Raw genomic sequence first — 22,015 nt, forward strand, 5'->3', positions numbered from 1 at the left:
ATAGCTATTGATAAGTATGTACTTAGACGGCCATTTTTTAACTTTTTTTTCTTGGTGTTTTAGTAGTTCTTCTCTGTTCCTTTCTTCTTCTCTTGCTCTCTTCCCTTGTGGTTTAATGGCTTTCTTTAGTATTATGTTTGGGTTCCTTTCTCTTAGTTTTTTGTGTATTTATTATAGCTTCCTGGTTTGTGATTACCATGGGGTCCATATACAGTAACCTACGTATATAGCAATCTGTATTAAGTTGATGGTCTCTTTAGTTTGACCTCTGTCTGAAAGCTCTACTCTTTAACTCCCCTCCTCCCTCATTTTATGTTTTTGATATCATATCTAACCTCTTTTTCTTGCATTTGTATCCGTTACCCTCTTATCATGGAAATAGATAATTTTTCCTATTTGTGGTCTTCTCTTTTCCTGTTAAATCAAGTCCCTTTAGCATGTCTCGTAGTATTGATTTCTTGGTGACAAACTCCTTTAATTTTTGCTTGTCTAAGAAACTTGTTATCTCTCCTTCCATTTTGAATGATAACCTTGCCAGGTAGAGTATTCTTGGCTGTATGTTTTTTCCTTTTAGCACTTTAAATATATCATGCCACTCTCTTCTAGCCTGTAAGGTTTCTGCTGAGAAGTCAGCTGACAGGCTTATGGGGTTTCCTTTGTATGTAACTTGTCTTTCTCTTGCGGCTTTTAGGATTCTCTCTTTATCTTTAATTCTGGACATTTTGATTATGATGTGTCTTGGTGTGGGCCTCTTTTGGTTTATCTTGTTTGGGGCTCTCTGTGCTTCCTGTATCTGGATGTCTGTTTCCTTCCTTAGGTTAGGGAAGTTTTCATCTATTATTTTATCAAATAGATTCTCTGCACCTTTGTCTCGCTCTTCTCCTTCTGGGACACCTTTAACACGGATGTTAGTGGGCTTGATGTTGTCCCAGAGGTCCCTTAGACTGTCCTCACTCTTTTTAATTCTTTTCTCTTTTACCTGTTTGGCTTGGGTAATTTCTTCTAGTCTTTCATCCAGCTCACAGATCCGTTCTTCTGTGTCTTCTACTCTGCTTTTGAGTCCCTCTAGTGAGTTTTTCATTTCCAGTATTGTATTCTTCATTTCTGATTGGTTCTTTTTTATATCTTCCATTTCTTTGTTGACGTTCTCACTGAGTTCATCCATTCTTCTCCCCAGATCAGTGAGCATCCTTAACACTCTTTGTTTGAACTCTCTGTCAGGTAGGTTGCTCATTTCTGTTTCACTTAGTTCCTTTTCTGGGGTTTTGTCCTGTTCCCTTACTTGGAACGTATTCCTTTGCCTCCTCATTCTGTCTCTTTCCCTGTGCTTGTGTCTATGTATTAGGTAGGTCAGCTACGTCTCCTGCTCTTGGATAGGTGACCTTATATAAGTGATGCCCTAGGAGGCCTGCAGTGTGCTTCCCTCAGTTCCGAATGTTCCAGGAGTGACCCCTATGTGGGCTACGTGTGTCCTTCTGTTGTGGCCTGTTTGCTCTCCCTGTAGGTGCCCAGGTAGGCTGAGTTATGCTCCTGGCCAGCTGTTATAATGCTCAGCTGCTTGTAGTTATTGTGGGCCCTTCAGTCTCTTTATTGGGTGTGGGGAGCCCCTGCACAGTTGCTGTAAGTTCTAATAGCACATTCCTGTTGCAATATTTCTATTAAGTGAGTAGGCCCCCAGCGTGGCAGGTTGTTAGGCTCAGGGGCTTACAATTGCTATAAGCCTCCAGCCTTTAGGTCTCTTGTCAGCTCTCTGAGGATTGCAGCTGAGTGGGGCTGGCCTCAGGCACAGGAGCACCCAACTCTTTCAGGCTTTGGAAGGTGGGGCAAACCCCCTATGTGGCTCTTTGAGAACCACAAGTCGTCTGCAGCTGACAAGCCCCACTGCCCACAGGTCCACACACACAGTCAACACAGTCCTGCCCCTTGTGCGTTGCCTGACCTCCTGAAGTGGACCCGGTCTCTCCATGGTGGGAGCCCCACACACTCCACCACCGCCTGACACTCTCCACCCGCTCCTTGTGCACGCCCACTGGAGGTGGACCCGGTCACCAGACTGCAGAGAATCCAGTTACCAATCTATGCAGGCCCACAAGTTGCCTGAGGGCTTGTTGTTGGGTGGGGCCAGTCCCTAGGGTGGGCTGCCCGCCCTGGCTGAGCTGGATTAAATCTGTGCTCTAGTGGGTGGGGCAGACCCTGGGCTAGCAGGCTGCAGGGAGAACTCCAATGGCATCTGCCAGTGTCTGTGTCAGCATGCTCACACCAGGCCACAACAATGGCTGCTGCCAATGTCCCAGTCCCTGGAGAGGTGTCACCTCTCACCGAGATGCACTCAGGGCCTATCAGGTGAGTCTCTTTTCACCAAAGGACTGTGCACCTTTCTTTGTGGTGATTTTATGTTGCTTTCTGAAGTGGGTGAGTTTCTGCATGGGCCCTTTAAAGACCCGGCTTTAATTTCTTTGTGAACCAGCTTTTCTGGGGGTACTCCCCAATGTTTTAGTAGAAGGCAAAGTCAGATATTGTGCCACTCGTCTTGATTGTGCTGGGTCCACAAAATGCCCACAGCGGGAGTGCTCTGGCTCAAGGCCCCACTTCTCACGGGAGGTCTGCGGACCTGTGGGCTGCTCCCGGGTGGCCGTGAAGCTGGCGGCTGGTGACGGTGGTGTTTTTTCTCTCCAGAAGGGAGTTTCTGCCTCTTCCACCTCAATTAGGATTGCCATTTGTTGCAGGAGTTCCTCTTATCCAGTTTTCAGTTCTCTCTCAGGGGTAATTTTTCCAAGAGTATTTGTAAATTGGCTGTGTCCGAGGGACGAAGTGAGTCCAGAGTCCGCCTATGCCACCATCTTGACTTATCTCTCCCTAGACGTGGTCTTGCTGGGACAAAGATCTGCACGTCACTGTATTTCATTTTACTTTTTCCTTAACATTTTTTTTCCTCATGCATACATGAAAAGCTAGTATACAACACAACCTGCATTGCAAATCCAGAAGGAAAGGATAGTCTTTCCAATAAACAGTGCCAGACTAATTGGCTATTCATATGGAAGAAAATGAAAACAATTCCCTACCTCACACCATACATTAAACATCCATTCCAGGGCCAGCCCCGTGGCTTAGCGGTTAAGTGCACGCTCTCCACTGCTGGTGGACCGGGTTCAGATCCCGGGCACACACTGACGCACCGCTTGTCCGGCCAGGCTGACGCCGCGTCCCATGTACAGCAGCTAGAAGGATGTGCAACTATGACATACAACTATCTAGTGGGGCTTTGGGGGAAATAAATAAATAAATAAACAAAATTAAAAAAAAAAAACATCCATTCCAACTGGAACTAAGGATTTAAATGTAAGTGGTAAAACTTACAACTTAAGGATAAAATATAAGAGAGCATCTTTATGGAAATATCTTTTAACCAAATTTAAAGTAAGATACAAAAGGTTTAAACCGTAAAGGAAATATTTGATAAGCTTGACTACATTAAAATTGAGAACTTCCATTCATCAAAAGACCCCATTAAGAGAATGAAAAGACAAGTCACAATCTGCAATATTTGTAACACACATAACTAACCAAAGAGTGGCATCCATAATATATAAAAGTGTCTGTGAATCAATAAGAAAGAGACCAATAAGTAACACAATAGAAAATGAGCAAAAACAGGAACAGAAATTTCATCAAAGAAGCAGAAATGATCCATAAACATAAGAAAAGACACTCCACCTCATGATCAATCCAAGAAGTAGAGATTAAGACCCGATGAGCTATCATTACATACCCACTGGATTGGCAAAATTTTGAAAGTCAGACAGCATCAAAGGATGATGAGGGTCTGGAGGGAGCTGGTGGGCACGTAAACTTTGAAAACCAGCTTTCCATGACCTTCAGAAAAGCTGGAGATGCTGTGCTCTGATGTGAACATATGTGAATATGCATTTCCAGTCCTAGGTTTACCCCAAAGAAGCTCCTGTGTACATCACCAACATATGCAGGAATGCTCATAGAAACATTGTTCACAATAGCACAAAACCTGGAGAGAACTCAAATGCCCATTAACAATAGAAACCAGATACATTGTAATATGCAGTTATACAATATACACTGTAATATGCAGACACTGAAATACTGTCTAGCCAAGAAAGCAAATGAACTTAGGCTGCTCGTGTCCACATGGATGAATCTCAAAAGCAGAATGTCCGGAGGGAAAAGCAAGTCACAGAAGAATATATTCAGTAGGACTCCATTTATTTAAAGTTTAAAAACAGACAAAGCAAAGGAATATTTTGTTTAGGGATTTATATATAAGGAATAAACCTAGAGAGAAGTTACCTCCAGCAGGAGCAGGAGCATGGAGGGAGGGGGTATATTAATCATATTTTTTATTTTCTGTATCTTATGGTGTTTTGACATCTTAAAAATCTTGCTAGCTGAGGAGATGTCCCTCCAGGGCTAGCCAATTCTTAGAGATAGCAAAGGGTTTGGCCAAGAGCAGGCCTTTTATATGCAAACCAACCTACCCAGAGTCTATGCCCACTACTACCCACTTTATCTAACTCTCACACACCAAGCCAATATTTCCCCTGCCCTAAATCGTCCCAGGGCCAGCTACCAGGCCACTAGAGACCACTCCTACAACCCAAAGCCCACTGGAATCATTCAAACTAGCCAATCCTAGACTGTTTCCTCTGCCCTGCCCTGCCTTTCCCGTGGAAACCCCAATAAGGCCGTGGCCTGAGGTCGCCAAGCTCCCGCTTCTGTGTCCTCACCACCCTGATGCCTTTCCCATGTGGACCTGAGTGGCGCGGTGTGCCCCCTTCCCTTGGGAAATGTAAGTCATAAATTCTTCCTTCAATGGTATTAGCCACTCCTAGTCATCACTCAGTCACCTCCATAAATTAAAATCTGTGGGTACAATCATTGAGGCAGGGGGATTTGATCAGGGAGGGGCACACAGAGATCTCCAGGGTAGGGGTAATGTCCTATTTCTTGAATGGACTGGTAGTGAGTTCAAGGGCATATATCATTATTCTTCAAACTGCGCATATATACCTTCGTATCTGTGGTATATTTTGCAATAAAAGTGAAAATCCATAATCATATTTATTTACTATAAAAGTAACGCATCATTGTACCAATGTTAATTTCTTAGTTTTGATAAATGTACCCTGGCTATGTAAGAGGTTAACATTAGGGGAGCCTAGGTGAAGGGTATATTGGAATTCTTTACGCCGTCTTTGCAACTCTTCTGCAAACCTAAAATTATATCAAAATAAAAAATATTTAAAAAGTACTGTGGAAGCCAAATCCTGCAGGACCTCAGAGGCTACTCTAAAATGTTTGGACTCTGTTCTCTGAGCAATGGGGCGTCACTGGACGGTTTTCAAAAGGTGGGGCAGGGTCCAATGGATGTGAAAAGACAAAACACAGCTTCTTAAGAATTTCAAATATTATCATAGATGTGGAGGCAGAACTTCCCTGTGGCCAGATGGAGATCGCCTTGACCGTGGGCCATGTGGTCCCCGTGATGGGAGACACATGGAGGGGGCGCCGGAAAGAACACAGCATCCATTGACCAGAGCGGACAGCAGCGGGGAGGGAGAGCCCCACAGACGCGTCATCAGGGGTCCCGGGGGAGATGGAAAGGAAACAGGAAGGACAGAGGCTGCAGGCAGTGCTGGGGGGTTGGGGGGAGGCCAGTGAACAGAGAGGGCTGGGGAGCCCCCACCCTCAAGCTTCCTGTGTCCCTCAGCCAAGCCCTCAGCCTTCTGCCGCCTCACGCCCTTCCCCCTCCTGCACCTCGACTGTCTGCAGGTCCCCTTCACCTCCTTCCCTCCCCTCCCCTCCCCGGCGGCTCGTGCATAGCCACCACCTCTTCCCTCCGCCCCTTTCAGCTCCCAGAAGAGGCCCAGCCCTCCCCCTGCGGTCTTGCTCTCCTTTTCTGATTTTTTTTTTTTTTTGAGTCTTCTCAGCTCACAAAATTGTCCATCATAAAATCAGATAAAACTTGCCTTTGATCCCAGGCCTCCCTCCAGCCACCACCCTCCATCCCCTCCTCAGCTAAACCTCCTCAAAGCCCCGTTTGTCTCCCTGGTCCAGACTCCCACTTCCTGTCCTCGGGGCGCCCTCCCCGCTGAGCCTCTGGAACCTTCCACCCCGTAGACAAGAGCAACACTTTCCCCTTGTCCTGCTGTCTCCCTCTTCACAATCCTGAGGTATCACATACTTGTTTTGTTATTGTCTGCCTCCCTCACTAGCTTGTAAGGCAGTTCTTATGAGTTGAATTGTGTTCCCCCCAAATTCATAGGTTGAAGTCCCAGCTCCCAGTCCTACAGGGTGTGGCCTTATTTGGAGACCTGGTCTTTACAGAGGTAATCAAGTTAAAATGAGTTCATTAGAGTGGGCCCTCATCCAATATGACCGGTGTCCTTATAAAAAGGGGAAATTTGGACACGCATACACACAGGGAGAACACCTTGTGAACATGTGAAGATGGCCATTCGCAAGCTGAGGAGAGAGGCCTGGAACAGATCCTTCCTCACAGCCCTGGGGAGGAACCAGCCCTGCTGACACCTTGATTTCGGACTTCCAGCCTCCAGAGCTGTGGGAAGATACGTGTCTGTTGTTTGCGTCCCGGGTCTGTGGTACTTTTTGTTACAGCGGCTGAGCGAAAGAGTCCAGAGGATGACACAGGAACTTCTCTGCTCACTTCACTGTTTCCAGGCCAAGAACAATGCCTGGCACAGTAGACACTCGGTGCAAATATCTGTTGTTTGAAGGAACGGAAAAGCTTCTTTCCAAATTCAATGGACGCTCCTTTTGATCACCTGATAATTATTTTTTAAATATGTATGTATTAGAATAAGGAAATGTGTCAAAGATACCAAGAGATAAGCAGTGAAAAGCATATCCTCCCAGAGACCGTCTATGAAACAGGCATCCTGTGGTTATGTAGCTGGCGGCCTTTTAGAGACTTCCACAAATCATGGTGCCCCAAACGTACCGCTGGGCACTTTATGTCCCTCCTTTCTTCACCTTGTGGAAGCCAGCCTCCAAGATGACCCCCAGTGACCCTGCCTCCATGTATAGTCCCCTCCCACACTGAAGAGTTGACTGTGAAAAGATATTGTGAAAATAACTGTGTGACCTCTGAGGTCAGGTCACGAGACACTGTAGCTTCCACGCTCTTTCTTGGATGACTGGCTCTGGGGGAAGTCAGCCGCCATGCGGTGAGGCCACTCAGGCAGCCCTGGGGAGAGGCCCACAGGACAAGGAACTGAGGCCTCCTGCCAACAGCCAGCACCAACTCATCAGCCACATAAGCCAGCCATCGTGGAAGGGGATCTGTCAGCCCCAGCCAAGCCTTCAGATGACTTCAGCCAAGCCTGCCAACATCTTGACTGTAGCCTCACGGGGGGCTCTGAGCCGGAACAGTCCAGCGAAACCATTCCTGAATTCCTGAGTCACAGAAACTGCAAGAAACTGTCGTTTGTTACCCAGCAATAGATAACAAATACAGCCTTGAAGACAGCTCCGCATCAGTCCACGGAGAGAGCATCATCTGTTTAACGCCTGACAAAGACCCCATGGGCATATTTCAGTCCTTGATCGAATGCGTCTCTGAGCAGCATTAACACTGCCTGTCTCTCTCCCTTTGAAGCATCCCTTGGCTTTACCCAAAAGACTCTCCTCACTCTCCGGGGCCGGGACAACTCTTTCTCTGGTTCCCTTGTGGGCTTCTATTCCACCGCTTAAACCCTGGGGCTTCCTGGGGTTCCGTCCTGAACCCCCTTCCCTTCCCTCTCAACAATCATGAGCCATCTCAGATGATCAGTGGGTCAAGCCTCTCCCCAGCCCCCGTTATGTTGCCAACTCCTCAACCCACCTTTCCAGCTCAGATCTCTCTAGAGCCCCAGATCATCATCCCACTGGACAGGGACACCCCACAGGCGCCTCAGGCTCAGGAGGCCAAACTAAATGCCAAACTAAATGTATCTTTTCCCCAGTCCTGCTCGTCCTCGTAGTCCTCCATCTGAGAGACAGCGCTGCCTCCCACCAGGCACCAGGTGTCACCCTGGTCACACCTCCTTCTCCCCCAACAATAGCGACCAATCCAGCCCTGTGCATTTTGCCTGCTGGATAGTTAGTTTAGCATCTCTTCTCTCCTTCTCATCCCCCCATGCCCTCCCACTGCAGTCCAGGCCACCATCTCCTCCCACCTGGACCAGCATAGCAGCCTCCTCACTGGTCTTCCTGCTGCTGTCTGCTCCATTCTCCACAAGGCAGTCAGAAGGAACTTTAAAATGTAAATTTGACCATGCTCCCTACTCTGCTTAAACCTTTGGTTGGCTTCTTATACTTTACAATAGGAAGAAAAAAGAAAATTCCTAGCATGTCACATAAGTGCCCCCTTGAATTGGCTCACCTTTCCAGTCCTGCCTCAGGACCTTTGCACTTGCTGCTCCCTCTTCTGAGAACACACTCCACTCAGGCTCTTTATGACCCACTTCCTTGCTTCCTTTAAGTCTCCACTAATGGCCACTTTCTCTGGGAGGCCTTCCCTGGCTGCCCTTCAGGAAACAGGAACCCCCAGCCCCTTACCCTGCTTTACACTCCTCCTCAGCACTTATCACCTCTTGCTTGTTATGCATTTGTTTGCTTATCAGTTTGTGTCTTTCTCTCCTTCCCACTAGAATGCACGGTTCATGAGGACAAAGCTTTGTCTGCTTTCTTCACTGTTTCCAAACCCAGCGCCTGAGCAGGGTCTGGCGTAAAGTAAGCACTCAACAGATGCAATCAGTGAGTGAACTTCTTGCCTCACATTTTGGGCTCCAGCAACACTACACTGCTTTTGGCTGCCCACACACGCCCTGCTGCTCCCCTCCAAGCCTCCGCTCATGCTGATCCACCTGCCTGGAGGGCCCTTCCTCCTTTGCATACATATTTCCTAAGACTCTTTTAAGATTCTGCTTGGGTTATCACCTCCTCCAGGCAGCCTTCCCTGATCACTGCCCCTTTTCCTGGGTTAAGTACCCTTTCCTGGGCTCCTGCAGTATCTTGGACATCTCAACTGCAGTACTAATCATTGTGCTTTTGAAGGACCTGTTTGTTTGCTTGTTATTGCGAGCATCTTGGGAGCAAACCCCTTCTCTGGTAAATTTTTAGCAGATAGCCTGGTATAGTCAGTGCTGAGTGAATGTTTTTATGAATGAATGAATGAATGAATGGATGAATGAGTCAGCTTGGGTCCAGCCATAAAACTTGCTCTGTGACCCTGAGCAGCAAATCTGTGTCCCTCTCTGGACCCCAGTTTTTCTCAATCCGTGCAACCAGGTGTCTCACCAACCAGCTGTGTTTATTAAAAATACGATTTCTGGTCCTAGCCCTGGGGGTTCTGATCCTGGAGAAGAGGGGGCGCCTGCATTAATGCACCCCTACAGGTCACTCTGATGTGGCAACAGCTGGACATCATGGCCTCCGAGGCCCCTTCTTGCTCTGCAGACCTGAGATTCTGCTTTGACAAGAAACCAGGAGGGAAAAGTGGCGCTTGATGGCCCCTGGAGCACAGTCCTGGAGGACTCCCTGGGGGAGGGGGACACGGGCAGGAAGAAAGCGGCTTCCCTCCCTCCCCCATCAGGGCTGCAGATTGACAGGGGGAGAAAAACAAGCACAGCTGCACGAGACAACTTAGCCTTTCATCAGGAGCTCGGGGCTTGGCCGGCTGGCGGGGAGAGGCCACAGGGTGACCCTGGCCCCCTCCCCGTTGCTGCCGCCACAGCACCATCTGCCCGGTTTTGTCACACTGCCCAGGCCCTTTCACCCCAGGAAGAGGCCCGGGGTGTCCTTGGGTGGCCCCGGAGCCCCAAAGTGGGGCCACAGGAGGGAAGGGGCCGTGCCCGTGAGAAAGGAGGGAGAGGAAGCTGGGGCTCCGGGGAAGGAGACCTCTCGGTGCTGCGCACCCCAGGGGTGGGGTAACCCAGGCTAAGCTACAGCTATCGGGGTGTCTGCCTTGGAGAGCCCCGCTTCCTAGTTTTTTGCAGCTCCGTCACTCCAAGGTGACGCGGGGGAAGTTCCACCAGCCCTCCGAGCCCCTCTTACCTTCTCTGTGAAATGGGTGTCTCCACAGAATCAGCTCTGACGACGCTGTAAAGAGGTCTGTTTGGTGCCAACCATTCCCATCACTCTGTGATTACGGGGTAGATCCTCGGCTAGGGGTCAGGATGGTGGGTTCAAATCCTGACTCGCCATGGACATGCTGTGTGGCCTTAGAGAAGACTGTTGCCCTCTCTGGGCATCTTTGCAAGGCAGGGGGCAGAATGGAGGGTGTCTAAGGCAGCCTGTAACTCAATTACCCTATCCTTGCACAGCATATCGAGAGTATCTACTATTGACAGGACTTATCACTGTTGAGGTTGACCTCGGGCCCCTGGCTGAGATGGCGTTTGTCAGGTTTCTCCACGTAAAGCTACTCTTTTTCCCCCTTGTCATACTGTGCTCTTTAGCAGGAAGTCACTATGCACAGCTCACACTTCAGGAGCAGGGAGTTATGCTCCATCTCCTTAAGGGCAAAGTATCTACACACATTATTTGGAATTCCTCTGCATGGGAAATTTGTCTACTCTCTCCTACTTATTTATTTATATCTGTATAATACTTTACTTTCTTGCTCAAATGTTCCAACTTTGGTCATCAGAAACTCGTACAGTTGGTGCCCGTGTCCCTTTCCATCATTGTGGGTTTTGTTTCTTTGTTTGTTTTTAGCACTTCCTTACTTTCGGGCACTAGAAGAAGCTCTGGGCTCATCTTGTCTATTTCCTGCCCCAGTCCTAGAATCAGCCATTTCTCCAAGGAGCCCTGCTCTCTTCTACTGAAGAATGGTATTAGACACCAAGATGTGGGTGCTAGATGTGCTCATCGCTTCTAAGCCCTCCCAGCTGATGGAACAAGAAAATATACGTGTATAGACTCACTTCTGTATACACACAGATCCATAAATATTTCTACATGCATCTATCAATCTACTTATCTATCTATATCTGTATCTATAGTAAGCTAAGCATGAGCTCACACTATCTCCAGCTCTAATCCATGACCACATGGAACATTCTAGACCCTTGCTTGTCTGTTATCTCTTACTTCAACAGTGAGATACAGGCACCATTCTTTTGATGATCAAAGCCTCTGAACTTTGGCTACCCGAAGCCCCTTTAAATTGGCTCCTTTTGACTTGGCCTCACCCTTCTTTGAGGGCTTCCTTGCTTTCTGACACAAGATATTTTGGGTTCACCTTGCATTTTCCATCCCCAATCCTGGAATCAGCCATTTCTCTAAGGATGGGGGTTCCGTTCACTGAGGAATGGCATTTAGGAACCAAGATCTAGGCACTAGGTGTGCTAATTGCTACGGGGGTGTTGCTGTTCCCTGGCACTTTCAGTGGGCAGAGCTAGGGAATGTGTGTGTGTGTGTGTGTGTGTGTGTGTGTGTTCTAAAGCATGAGCTCATACTGACATCTCCAATTAAAACTCGTAGCCACAGAGCCTTCCATATCCTTAAGTTCCTTTTCCCAAAGTGAGAACGCAGGTTCTCAAATCATCAATATATTTAGTCATTTCTTCCATTGTACAACACACAGATAGTAGTTCCAGAATTATAACACCAGTCCCTCTGCTAATTACTACCAATGAAAGTTCAAGATTTCTTTGTAGTCTCTTTGTCCTTCGACTATACCCCAATAAGAGTCAGGAGTCAGAGCCTGCAGTCAAAGTTACTTGAATTATTTTCTTCGTGTCTTATGTTATTAACTTCACATACAGTTAAGCTCATTTTTTCTCTTTGTTTTCAAGTTTAGGGTTTAGATTTTCGTCTTTTTAATTTTATTTTTGAAAATGTAAAATGTGTACACAGTTCAAAAGTCAAAACTGTATAAAAACGTATTCGGAGAAGTCTCACGCCCATTTCTTTCTTCTCCATTGCATTGCCGCCAACTCCTTATGAGGAACCATTTTCAATAAGTTTCTGATTTACACTTCCTGGGTTTCTTTTGCATAATTAAATAAATAAATAAACGGTTTTTTAAAAAAAATTCTTACACAAAAGGTAGCATACTATATATAGTCCTTTACATTTTGCTTTTCTTTTCTTTTCTTTTTTTGCTAAACAATATATGCTGTAAATCACTCCATCTAGGGTCATACACATTTTCCTCCTCCCTTTTATGGCTGCATAGCTTTCCCTTGTGTGGCACCATAGTTCATTCATCCAGTTACTTACAGATGGACACTTGGGTGTTCCAAATTTTGCTATTACAAATAATGCCTCAGTGAATAACCTTGTGCATAGGTTTTTTCATATTTGTGGAATTATAACTTTAGGATAAATCCTAGGAGTAAAAATCCTGGGTATAGCATATGTCATTCTGTTAGATATTACCGAATTCCCTTCTGTAAGGCTTGTTACTGATTGGCATTCCCACTCACCATGTATGAGAGTGCCTACTTGCTCGAAGCCTCACCAACACGTGCTGTCAAGCTTGTGAGCTTTTGCCAACTTGTTGGATGAGAAATGGCATTTCAGTGCAGTTTGATTTGCATGAAAACTTCCCATATGTGTCGGGCCCATTTGTATACACATTTCCCCAGGACTCGTGGTGGGCCATTTCAAATAACCCCAGTGGCCTGGATCGGGTTGACCTAACCCCCTGGGTGGCTGGTAGCTGAGGCTTCCCATCATGCCTAGGGGCCAGCGGGGTCTCCACAGAGGGTCACAGTTCCTCACTCCCCCTCTTGGGTTTCTGAAGGCCCTGACCCTATGCTGAGCCCCCCACCAGCTGGGGGAACAACCGCTTCCTCCACACAAAGAAGACTCTGAGTGAGGAGGATGACTTGGCCTCTGAGAAATGCCCAAGTCTTGACCTCCTCCACAGCTCAGAGGGCCAGCTGGGGCCGAGGAATGATGGAGCCAGGACCATGGGGTACTGGGTGGGACTGCTGCTTGAGGAAGCTGGATTTGGAGACACAGGGAACCCCATCTCCCCAGGATGATTGACCCAGCCTCTTGTTAACCTCTCAGCCTTCAGGCTCATCACCTCCATCCTCCCCTACCTGACTGTCTGAGTGACCTGCCTACAACTTAGAGATGACCATGACACTCCAGATTACAAACTTCTTCTGGCTCTCCAGGATCACAAACTTAGTTGGGACCTGATTCTCACTCACTTTCCCAGTGGAATCTCCCTCCATACCTAACACACCCTATATCCGTCCATTCATCCGTCTATCCATCTATCCATCCATCCACCCATCCATCCCTCCACCCACCCACCCATCCATCCATCCATCCATCCATCCATCCATATTAGTTATCGATTGATGCATAATAAATTACCTCCACCTCAACAACTAAAACAACAATAAGCATTTCTTGTTTCACATGGTTTCTGTGGGTCAGGTTTTTGGAAGCAGCTTAGCTGGGTGGTTCTCTCTCAGGGTCTTTCATGAGTTTACAGTCAAACTGTCAGCTGGGGCTGCAACCATCCAAAGGCTCGACTGGGCTGGAGGGTCCACTTCCAGGGTGGCTCACTCACGTGCCTGGAAGTTGGTGCTGGCTGTTGGCAGGAAGCCCCAGTTCCTCCCCACGTGGGCATTTCCATAAAACTGCTTGAGTGTCCTAACTACATGGCGGCTGGCTTCTCCCATGGCAAGCAATCCAGGAAACAGCACGGCGGAAGCCACATCTTTCATGATGTGCTCTCAGAAGTCACACACCATCACCTCCTCCACATTTGGTTCTTTACAGGTGAGTTCTTAAAATGCAGCCCACACTGAAGGGGGCTCCACCTTGGAAAGGGAGGAGTGTTAAGAAATCTGTGGACATGTTTTAAAATCATCACACTATCCATTCACCTAGCTGACAAACATTTATTGAGCACCTGCTGTGTGCCTGGCCTGTAAGTAGCTCATAGTCCAGAACCTTGAGGGACATATCATCTAGATCATGGTGCCAACTCAAATGCCTGCAGGAAGTGAACTAGGTGGGGACTCCCATGAGCTGGATGTCACATGCCTGGATGAAGGGAGAGGTTGCTGTCCAGCTCCAAAAGTTTATGTGAAGCTTCTCTATTTTTAGATGTGGACAACTAATTCAGTTTTTGTTTTTGTTTTAAAACCACTCTTTGCCTGGTTTGGCCCATATGCCACCAGTTTGCAAACTCCGATGCAGCCACGCTGAATTTCTCAGTGTTCTCCCCAAACATTTGTTCATTCAAGAAGCATCTATATGCACTGAGCCCCTCTCACACATTACAGAAATGACTTGCAATCACCCCCTGCACATACAGTTTCCTTGGCCTGGAATGCCTTCTCATCCTTCTTCCCACAGTGGATTTCTATGCCTCCTTTACAACCCAAGTGCCAGTGTCCCTTCCTCTGGGAAACCTCCTCTGACCCTGCCTCTGGGGCTGTTACTGGTTCCCTCCTCTAGGCTCCTACTGTATTTGCATCCACAGCTCCATCCATGCACTCCACTGCCTCCCTCACCAGAGGGTGAGCTCCTGAGGGATGAATGAAAAGACAGGCGCTGCTGAGCAGAGGGGAAATGGTCACCTTGGGGACCGGGCAGGGCTTCCCGGAGGAGGTGGTCCTGGGAGGATAAACAGGACTTGCAGAAAGGGGATCCCTGTCTGGCAAGGGGAAGAGGATGAGCAAAATCACAGAGGCAGGAAAGTGTGGGAGGCGTCTGAGGCTGCCAGAGTCCCAGCTCCTTCCTCCTTAGACTTCCCCCCTGCTGGCGGGGCTCCTGGCTGCCTCCCCAGATGGTGAGGGGTGCGATCTGCAGGTCCTGAGGAGCTCGAAGTAGCTGGAGAGGGGGAGACGGCTGGAACAAGAAACCAAGTTCTGGATGAGTCATTGATGGAGTCCATCCCACAATAACAAGGAAGGGCTGGACTGGGAGGAAAAGAGAAACACCAGGGATGCAGGGCTCAGAGGGGCGGGGGCTAAGGGATGGGCTGGGGGGAGCAGGATGGCCCTCAGCACCCTCTGCCTTGGGGCCTCCAGCCCTAAGTCCCCCTGGGGCCTCGGCTCTTGGTTTCTACTGCCCCTGGAGCTAGACCCTTCTCCAGCCTTCCATGGCAGCCCCCTTGCTTGTGGGTCTCCCTGCAGCCCCGGGCACCCTCTCCTGTCTCCTCCATCCAGCGGCTAGAGGAATCTTTTGGAAAAAACCAATCTGATCACATGACTCCTTCCTTAATTCCCTCCCATGGCTTTTCATGGCTCTAAAGAGAAAATTCAAATTCTGTGATGTGCAGAGCCTTGCCCACCTCTCCCACCTCCTCCCACATCCGTGTCCCCCTCACTCTGCCTCTTTTGTGCCTCCCTCAGGGCTTTGCATGCTGTTTGCTCTGACTGGAATGCTCCTCCCTGACTTTCATTAGTTAATTCTTCCTCTCTCTCACATCTCAGCTTCAGCCTCCAGGGCAGCCTGGAGATTCAACTGGGTTCCTTTGTGTTTCTTTTCCCCTTTTAACAACTGTACCACATTTGTAGGAGGCATTTATTATTAAGATCTGATCCCCTACTACACTGTGAGCTCCAGGAGGGCAGGGGGTCTGTTGTGTTCACCCCGATACCCCCAGCACCCAGCACGCTGTCCCTGGCATAGAGTGGGCGATCAGTAGATATAGCTCATGGCTCTATCCCTTGCGGGACGTGACAAATGCTCACGTCTCTTGCCTCACAGCAGGCCGGGGAAGGAGGCAAAGCAGAGGTTAATGGTTCCACTGCACAGCTGAGAAAACCGAGGTTGGGAGAATTTAGGCCAACCCCTGTGATCCCTCGGGGAGTCAGTGGGCAGGCCGGGACTTGAACTCAGGGCCCCTACATATCGATCATGGGCTCCTCTACCATGAGCAATTTTAAGAGCAGACTGAGTAGGACAGGCAGTTGTCCTGGATGGGCAGTGTGACACTGCATGAGTCACCTCTCTCTGGGGGGATCTCCCTGCTGTAGATGGGGACAGTTGAACAAAGTAAGTTTTAAGTCTCAGGGGCTCTGAGAGGTTTTGTTCTCATGGGTTGTTTTCATCTCTGTCCTTGCCGCCAGACTGCGGGCATCCTAGGGGGGTGGGGGAGAGTGTGTGAGGTACCTGTGTGTCCACAGGTCTCCTCCACTCCTCTCCCAAGACCTGGTGTCAGGAAACTCATTTAAACACCTTATTTTCCCCTGCAACAAGAGAAGGTCGTTGAGGGATAAAACCGTGTCTTTTTTCTTCCTAGTGTTTATGAAGTGGGCGAGGATCACCAAAGCTTTTGGTGGCTTACCTGTGTTTCCATCTCCCTCCTTCTGGTTTCTTTGAAGAACTTCTCCTCACTCCATGCAGTCCTGGTAGAGCTACCATCGTGCGCTTCCACCCAGGGGTGGGCACAGAATCTATTCTGGCCAATCAGAATATCCTCCTTACCCTGACCACAGTGATTGGTTCAGGAATAGACATGTGACCCAAGCGAGGCCAACCAGGGTCTTCCCTAGGATTAGTACAGAGATGTGGGAAAAAAATGTTGTTGTTGTCCTAGGATTGCTGAGCTGAGACCACATGGGCCTGGAGCTTCTGGAAGCCATCTCCTCTGGCTGTAGGAAAGAAACCACCAGAAGAATGATGACAGCGCTCTGGCCCCAGTTCTCACTTTTGTGACCCTACAGTTCCTGTTTTACTTAAGCGAGGTTGAGTTGAACTTCTGTCACTTACAATCAAGAGTCCTTGATGGATAAAGCCAATTTCACACAGGGGAGGCTGTGGGTTATGTTACTCTTTGTCCCCAGCCCACTCAGTAATGTCTGTGCCACCCCTTACTCTCACCATCAGAGAAGAGGAGCACACTCCTTTCCAGCCCAGACTTACGTGGCTCAGTGCTGTTAGTTGCATCCTCTGAGAAACAGATGCCAAAGACAGAGTTAGGTGCAAGAGATTCATTGGCGTAATCCCTGTGAGGATAAAGGGGAGAGGGAGCAGGAAACGCAAAGGAGAGCCTTCAGACCATGCTGCAGGTCTGATATCTGATATCAGGAAGAAAGAAGGATTGGGTAAAGAGAACTTCAGACTGTGGTGCAGCACTGAGGAAGTCTAGCCAGCCCATTGGGGAGCTCTGGCACAAAGACTGTTCAGAGAAGAGTCCCACGTCGCGCAGAAATGGTAAACCTCGTGCACACTGTGCTCAGCTGGGGGCTGCCCAGGAAGCATGTGGCCTCAGCTCAAAAGCTGTATCCTGGAGGCATCCGCAGCTCACTGAATTTCCTGCAGCAAGCTCTTTCTTGAAGAGAAATCTGAGCAGCACACTCCATAGCTGACACAGTGCCTCAGCACCTACTCATTATAATAAGGGTCTCCATGGGGTTTTAAGACAAGATCCAAACCCAAGCCTTCTGCCTCCAGAGTCTGTGTCTTCTGCAATGCCAATCTTCCTTATACATTAGGGCCCACAGATGACAACCACTGTCTCCAACGCCAACTCATATTGACTGGCAGCAGCTGCCTGGGTTCTGTGTTGTGGAGGATTCTGAGGCTGCTTCTAAGTTCAGCAAGAAGTTCCACAATTGATTAATGATGTCTGCCATGGGTAGGATAGGGGTGACTGTACATGTGTGTACCAAGTATCTGCTATCCTTATAGTAGGAACAAATCAGTATTTACTGAATGAATGAATTCTGAATCCCATGACCTTCTGTTTAAACTTGGTTACTCTCTTCCCCCAAGCGAGACTGTCCCCTGGTGAGACGTCCTGGCACGTGGCCCTGGGAATCTCAGAACCATAGGTAGAGCCGCCATTCGCTGGGCACCTATTATATGCCAGGCACTGTGTTAAGCCCTGTCAATGCATTATCTCACTGGATTCTCACAAAAGTCTCACTAGGAGAGGATTGTCACCTCCATTTTACGCTGAGGAAGCTGTGGTCTCAAGAGGGGAGGGATCTACACAAGGCTGCCCAGCAAATCAGTAGCAGAGCGCATTTCCACATCGCTTCCCTGTTTTCCACTCCACTGTGTGTAAGACCAGTGATGGGTTTTGTTATTTCCCCAAATCTAGCATAGGCATTGGAGCATGAGTCAGTTATTCATTTACCAAAGAGAGAGGAAATGAATACTTCAACAGTCCTTGGAAAAATCCTCGGAAAGCCCCTGAGAGATGAACCGTGTCCAACCCAGCAGTGAAGCCTGTGCATTTGGAGGCTGATTTCACAACCACTGGCTCCTAACATAAACAACACCGTTTCGTGTGTTGTATACTAATTCTGCTGTGTACCAGCCACAGCGCAAAGCACCTCGCATTGATTAACTTATTTATAACCACAGTCATATGAGGAAGTAAATATTTCTCTCTCTGTCTTACAAAGGATGACTCTGGGGCTCAGAAAGTGAACCTCCTTGAGGTCACACACACTGTGGGGCCAAACCATACAAGGGTGTATGGACGTGTGTGTTCACACCTTTGCTTGCACGTGGAGTTGTACCATGCCGGTAGAGAGTCTTTTTGGAAGAACGTGCCTGAGAATAAAGGAACAAAGGATTTCAAGAGCCCCAAGGGGTGGACTTAATGAGCGCCTATTGTTTACAAGCCATTGCAGATCCATTCCCACCCTTCTTTTGCAATCTGATTTCCTTTTGGGTGACCAATTATTCCTGGTATGTTCAGTGTTAGTAGGACCTCGGGCACATGACCCCATTAGAATCTCTCTTTTAAGTCTTTGAATCTAGCAAGGAGTGACACGAGGTCTTGGGATTCATTCAGTTAGCACAGGAAGATGGTTAATAACATAATTTCTGCAAATGGAGAGCCTTGGCCAATTCTGGACTCCACAGTTTACTAGCTGTCCAACATTGGGCAAGCTGCATGACCTCTCTGTGCCTCAGTTGCTTCATCTGCAAAATAGGGATAATAATAGAATCTACCTCACAACTGTTACACACTTAGAGAAGTACCTAACACGTGGAAAGCTCTACTTTGCTGTGTTTGTCTGTCTTGACGTAATTCCATCAGTCTTCAAGGGTTTACAATTCGTTCCTGCCAATGAGACCTCTGGAGCATCTCCCTTGTCCCTGCACTTTCCAGAGGACGGGCCCCCAGCCTTCTCATTGATTCTGTGAGCACCTGCTAACCTGCTGATCCATTATTTCTCTGCTTAGCTAACTCCGGGTCAGTCTCTGTCCCCTGCAACCCCAGAACACCAGATGTCAATTCTGACTCTCTGCAAAGCTGGAAGTTTAGAATCTCCAAGCTACAATCCCCCCAACTCCCAGGGGAATTCTGCACCTGACATCAACAGGTCTGTTCTCTCCCAAATTCATGTCAGAAGTAGTGATACCAAAACCATCTAGACTGGCTCCCAAAGGTGGGAGAGGGTTTATTTGACTGCTGAATACATAGCACGGAGGATCCTCTGGGCTGTGTGACACGGTGGAATTATTAGTCCCAAAAATCAATGAGCAAACGGAGGTCCAGGGACGTGAAGAGACTTGTTAAAAGTTACGCAGCAAGATGGGATGGCTCCTAGCTCAGGTTCTCTCTGCTAAAAGACTGATTAAGCTGTGTAGGGTGGGAGATGGGCTGTGAATGAGGCTTGGGCTTTGAACTTAAACCCTTACTACCGCACTCTGCTGTTTTCAGTTCTTTGCTTACTCCCAATTTCTTTAAGCTTAATACTACCTCAGGGCCTTTGCACATGCTGTTCCTTCTGCCTGGAACTCTGTTTCTCCCCCCACCCCCTACTCCCATCCTCTACTCTCCACCGAATTCCTTCTCTTCTTTCAGCTCTAGGCTTCTCTGCCCCCTTCCTAGACTACCAGCTTTAAGTTGACCCCCCTACAGTTCCCAATGTCAACAATTGTCTGTTTCCTTTGCAGTTACCACATTTTTTTCTGTTTATCTGTTTCTTGCTTATCCTCTCCACTAGATTGTACATTACCTGAGGGCAGAGACTCAGACTTGTTCTAGCTTGGTGCTTGGCACAATGTTTGATAAATATACGGACGAATTCCAGAGTCATCTAACCAGAGAACATCTAGTTTCTAGTCTCCCTCCAAAGCTGAGGAACAATGGCTTGGCCAAGGTCACAGAGCTAGTCATTATCTGGGAGAAACAGACCAGAACATGCAGACAGCCACCATCATCTCTACGCCTTGAACTGGGCCGTCATGATGGTGGGTGGGGTGGGCTTCCTGGGGGAAGGGCGTGCAACAGACGCTCACTCCTTCCAACAAATCTAGAAGCAGGTATTACCAGTATTATCATCATCAACATCATCATCCCCATTTTACAGACGAGGAAACTGAGGCTTAGGACAGTTCATGACTTGCTGGAGTCCCCCGACTGGAAAGCGGACGAGGAGGAGCCCCCACCCCAGGTCTGAGTCCGCAGTCGGGTCCGCTGAGCCGGCGGCGCGGCCTCGCTCCGCGGGTGTCTAGGCGGGGGGCCGGGGCCGGGGCCGGGGCGGGGCGGGGCGGGGCCGCCTGGTGCTCGTCACGCGCGGCGGGGGCGGGGGCGGGGGCGCCGGCACAAAGGGGCCCCGGGGCAGCCTCCGCCCGCCCCCTGCGGCCGCGGCTGTCGCCGGCTCCGGTGGCCGTGCCGCCCGTGCCCCCGGCACCCCTGTCTCTGCCTCCCCGGCCCCCGGCCTCCCCTCGGAGACGGCGCTGGCCCGGCGCCCCGGGCCCGCCCGCTCCGCTCGCTCCAGCGCCAGGCGGGGCCGGGGCTGCACCCGACAGACCGCCCCGCGGACAGACGGACAGACGGACAGACGCCCCGGACAGGAGCCGCCGCCGCCGCCGCCTGTAGCCCGTCACCATGGTAACGCCTGCCCAGGCCTGGACCACCTCGCTCGGTCCCCTTTCGGCGGGGCACAGCCCTCGAGGGGGTGTCCAGGGCAGACCCCTACCCGTCGCGCTGCGTCAACCTCGGTCCCTCGCCGGGGGTCTGCGCTCAACCGCCCCCACCAGCGGGGGCGGGGCGGGGGTGCAGGAGCCCGTCCCCGGCCGTGTCCCCGCTCCCCTCGGGGCCCGTCTGCCGTGTGTGAAGAGGATGGAGCGGGATGAGAGGACCTGTAAACCGGGATATTGCCCCGTCCGGTAGCGGAGATCAGAGCTGGAATCCCAGCTCTCGGGCCGGGGACAAAACTTGGTGTTACATGTTAGACTTGGGGCTGAGGGTCACACATGCCCACTGTCCCCACAGGGCTTTGGATGGGGATGGGGATTCAAGTTTCCTGCCAGCAGGGGCGGGCAGGGCAGGGCGAGGAGGCTTAAGGGTGCCAGTGGAGAGGATGGAGTCACACCAAACCTTGGGGCGGGTTTCCTACTTGAGCCTCAGAGCAGGAAAGTCAGGTGTGCGCACAGTGCTGCTGAGAGGCCTCCCGTGGAAACCGGGTGAGAGGTGGGCCTGGGGAGGGGCAGAGGGAGGGCAGCTCTCTCATATCGTGGCGTTCTGGGCTGGCGCCTGGGGGAGGTTGAGGTGCTCTGGGAGAAGTGTGCGTGTGTGCGTGTGTGTGTGTGTTTGCACCAGTATCTGGGAACAGAGAATGAATGAAAAGTCTGTTTTCAGAGAATCCCAGCCCAGCTCCAGACAGGCCCAGGAGCCCGGGGCGGATTCACAGGAGTGGGGGGGTGGTCGCGGGGTGGGGGGGGGCGGGGGGGTGCGGTTTGGAGAAGAGCAGGGAAGACAGGCCACGGCTGTAACCCCTTGACTGTGACCGACCGTGTTGGATTTGTGTGGGTTTTCACTATGCGCACGTTTATACGCAGAGTTCTATATAGAGACGTGTTCATACAAACACATGCACAGAGCACGCCAGAGCATGCTCCCCCTGACTCACACAGCTGAACACACGTGCCCTCTCACACACACAAGCGTTGTCCGCCTGCCCTCCCATACTGCAAACTGTGGGCGTACACCTGCGTACACACCACACACGTGTCGCAAAGCCAGGCTCCTAGAGCCGTTCTCCAGCAGGGCAGGCATACACACACGTGCTCTTGGAGCCGTTTC

At 49.7% G+C, this 22,015-nt stretch overlaps 1 protein-coding gene across 1 annotated transcript in view; it reads left to right on the plus strand.

Moving 5' to 3' along the window:
• The first annotated feature begins 20,172 nt into the window (after positions 1–20,172).
• KIAA1755 (KIAA1755 ortholog) overlaps positions 20,173–22,015 on the plus strand; it is a 43,451-nt gene continuing 41,608 nt past the window's right edge. Inside the window, exons 1-2 of the mRNA XM_087444910.1 lie at positions 20,173–20,178; positions 20,443–20,821. Of these exons, the coding sequence (XP_087301036.1) occupies positions 20,173–20,178; positions 20,443–20,821 (385 nt within the window). The remainder of the gene's footprint in view (positions 20,179–20,442; positions 20,822–22,015) is intronic.

This window comes from Ceratotherium simum, chromosome 21 (assembly GCF_057802395.1).
Source record: "Ceratotherium simum simum isolate JZ-2026a chromosome 21, ASM5780239v1, whole genome shotgun sequence".
Taxonomy (NCBI): Eukaryota; Metazoa; Chordata; class Mammalia; order Perissodactyla; family Rhinocerotidae; genus Ceratotherium; species Ceratotherium simum.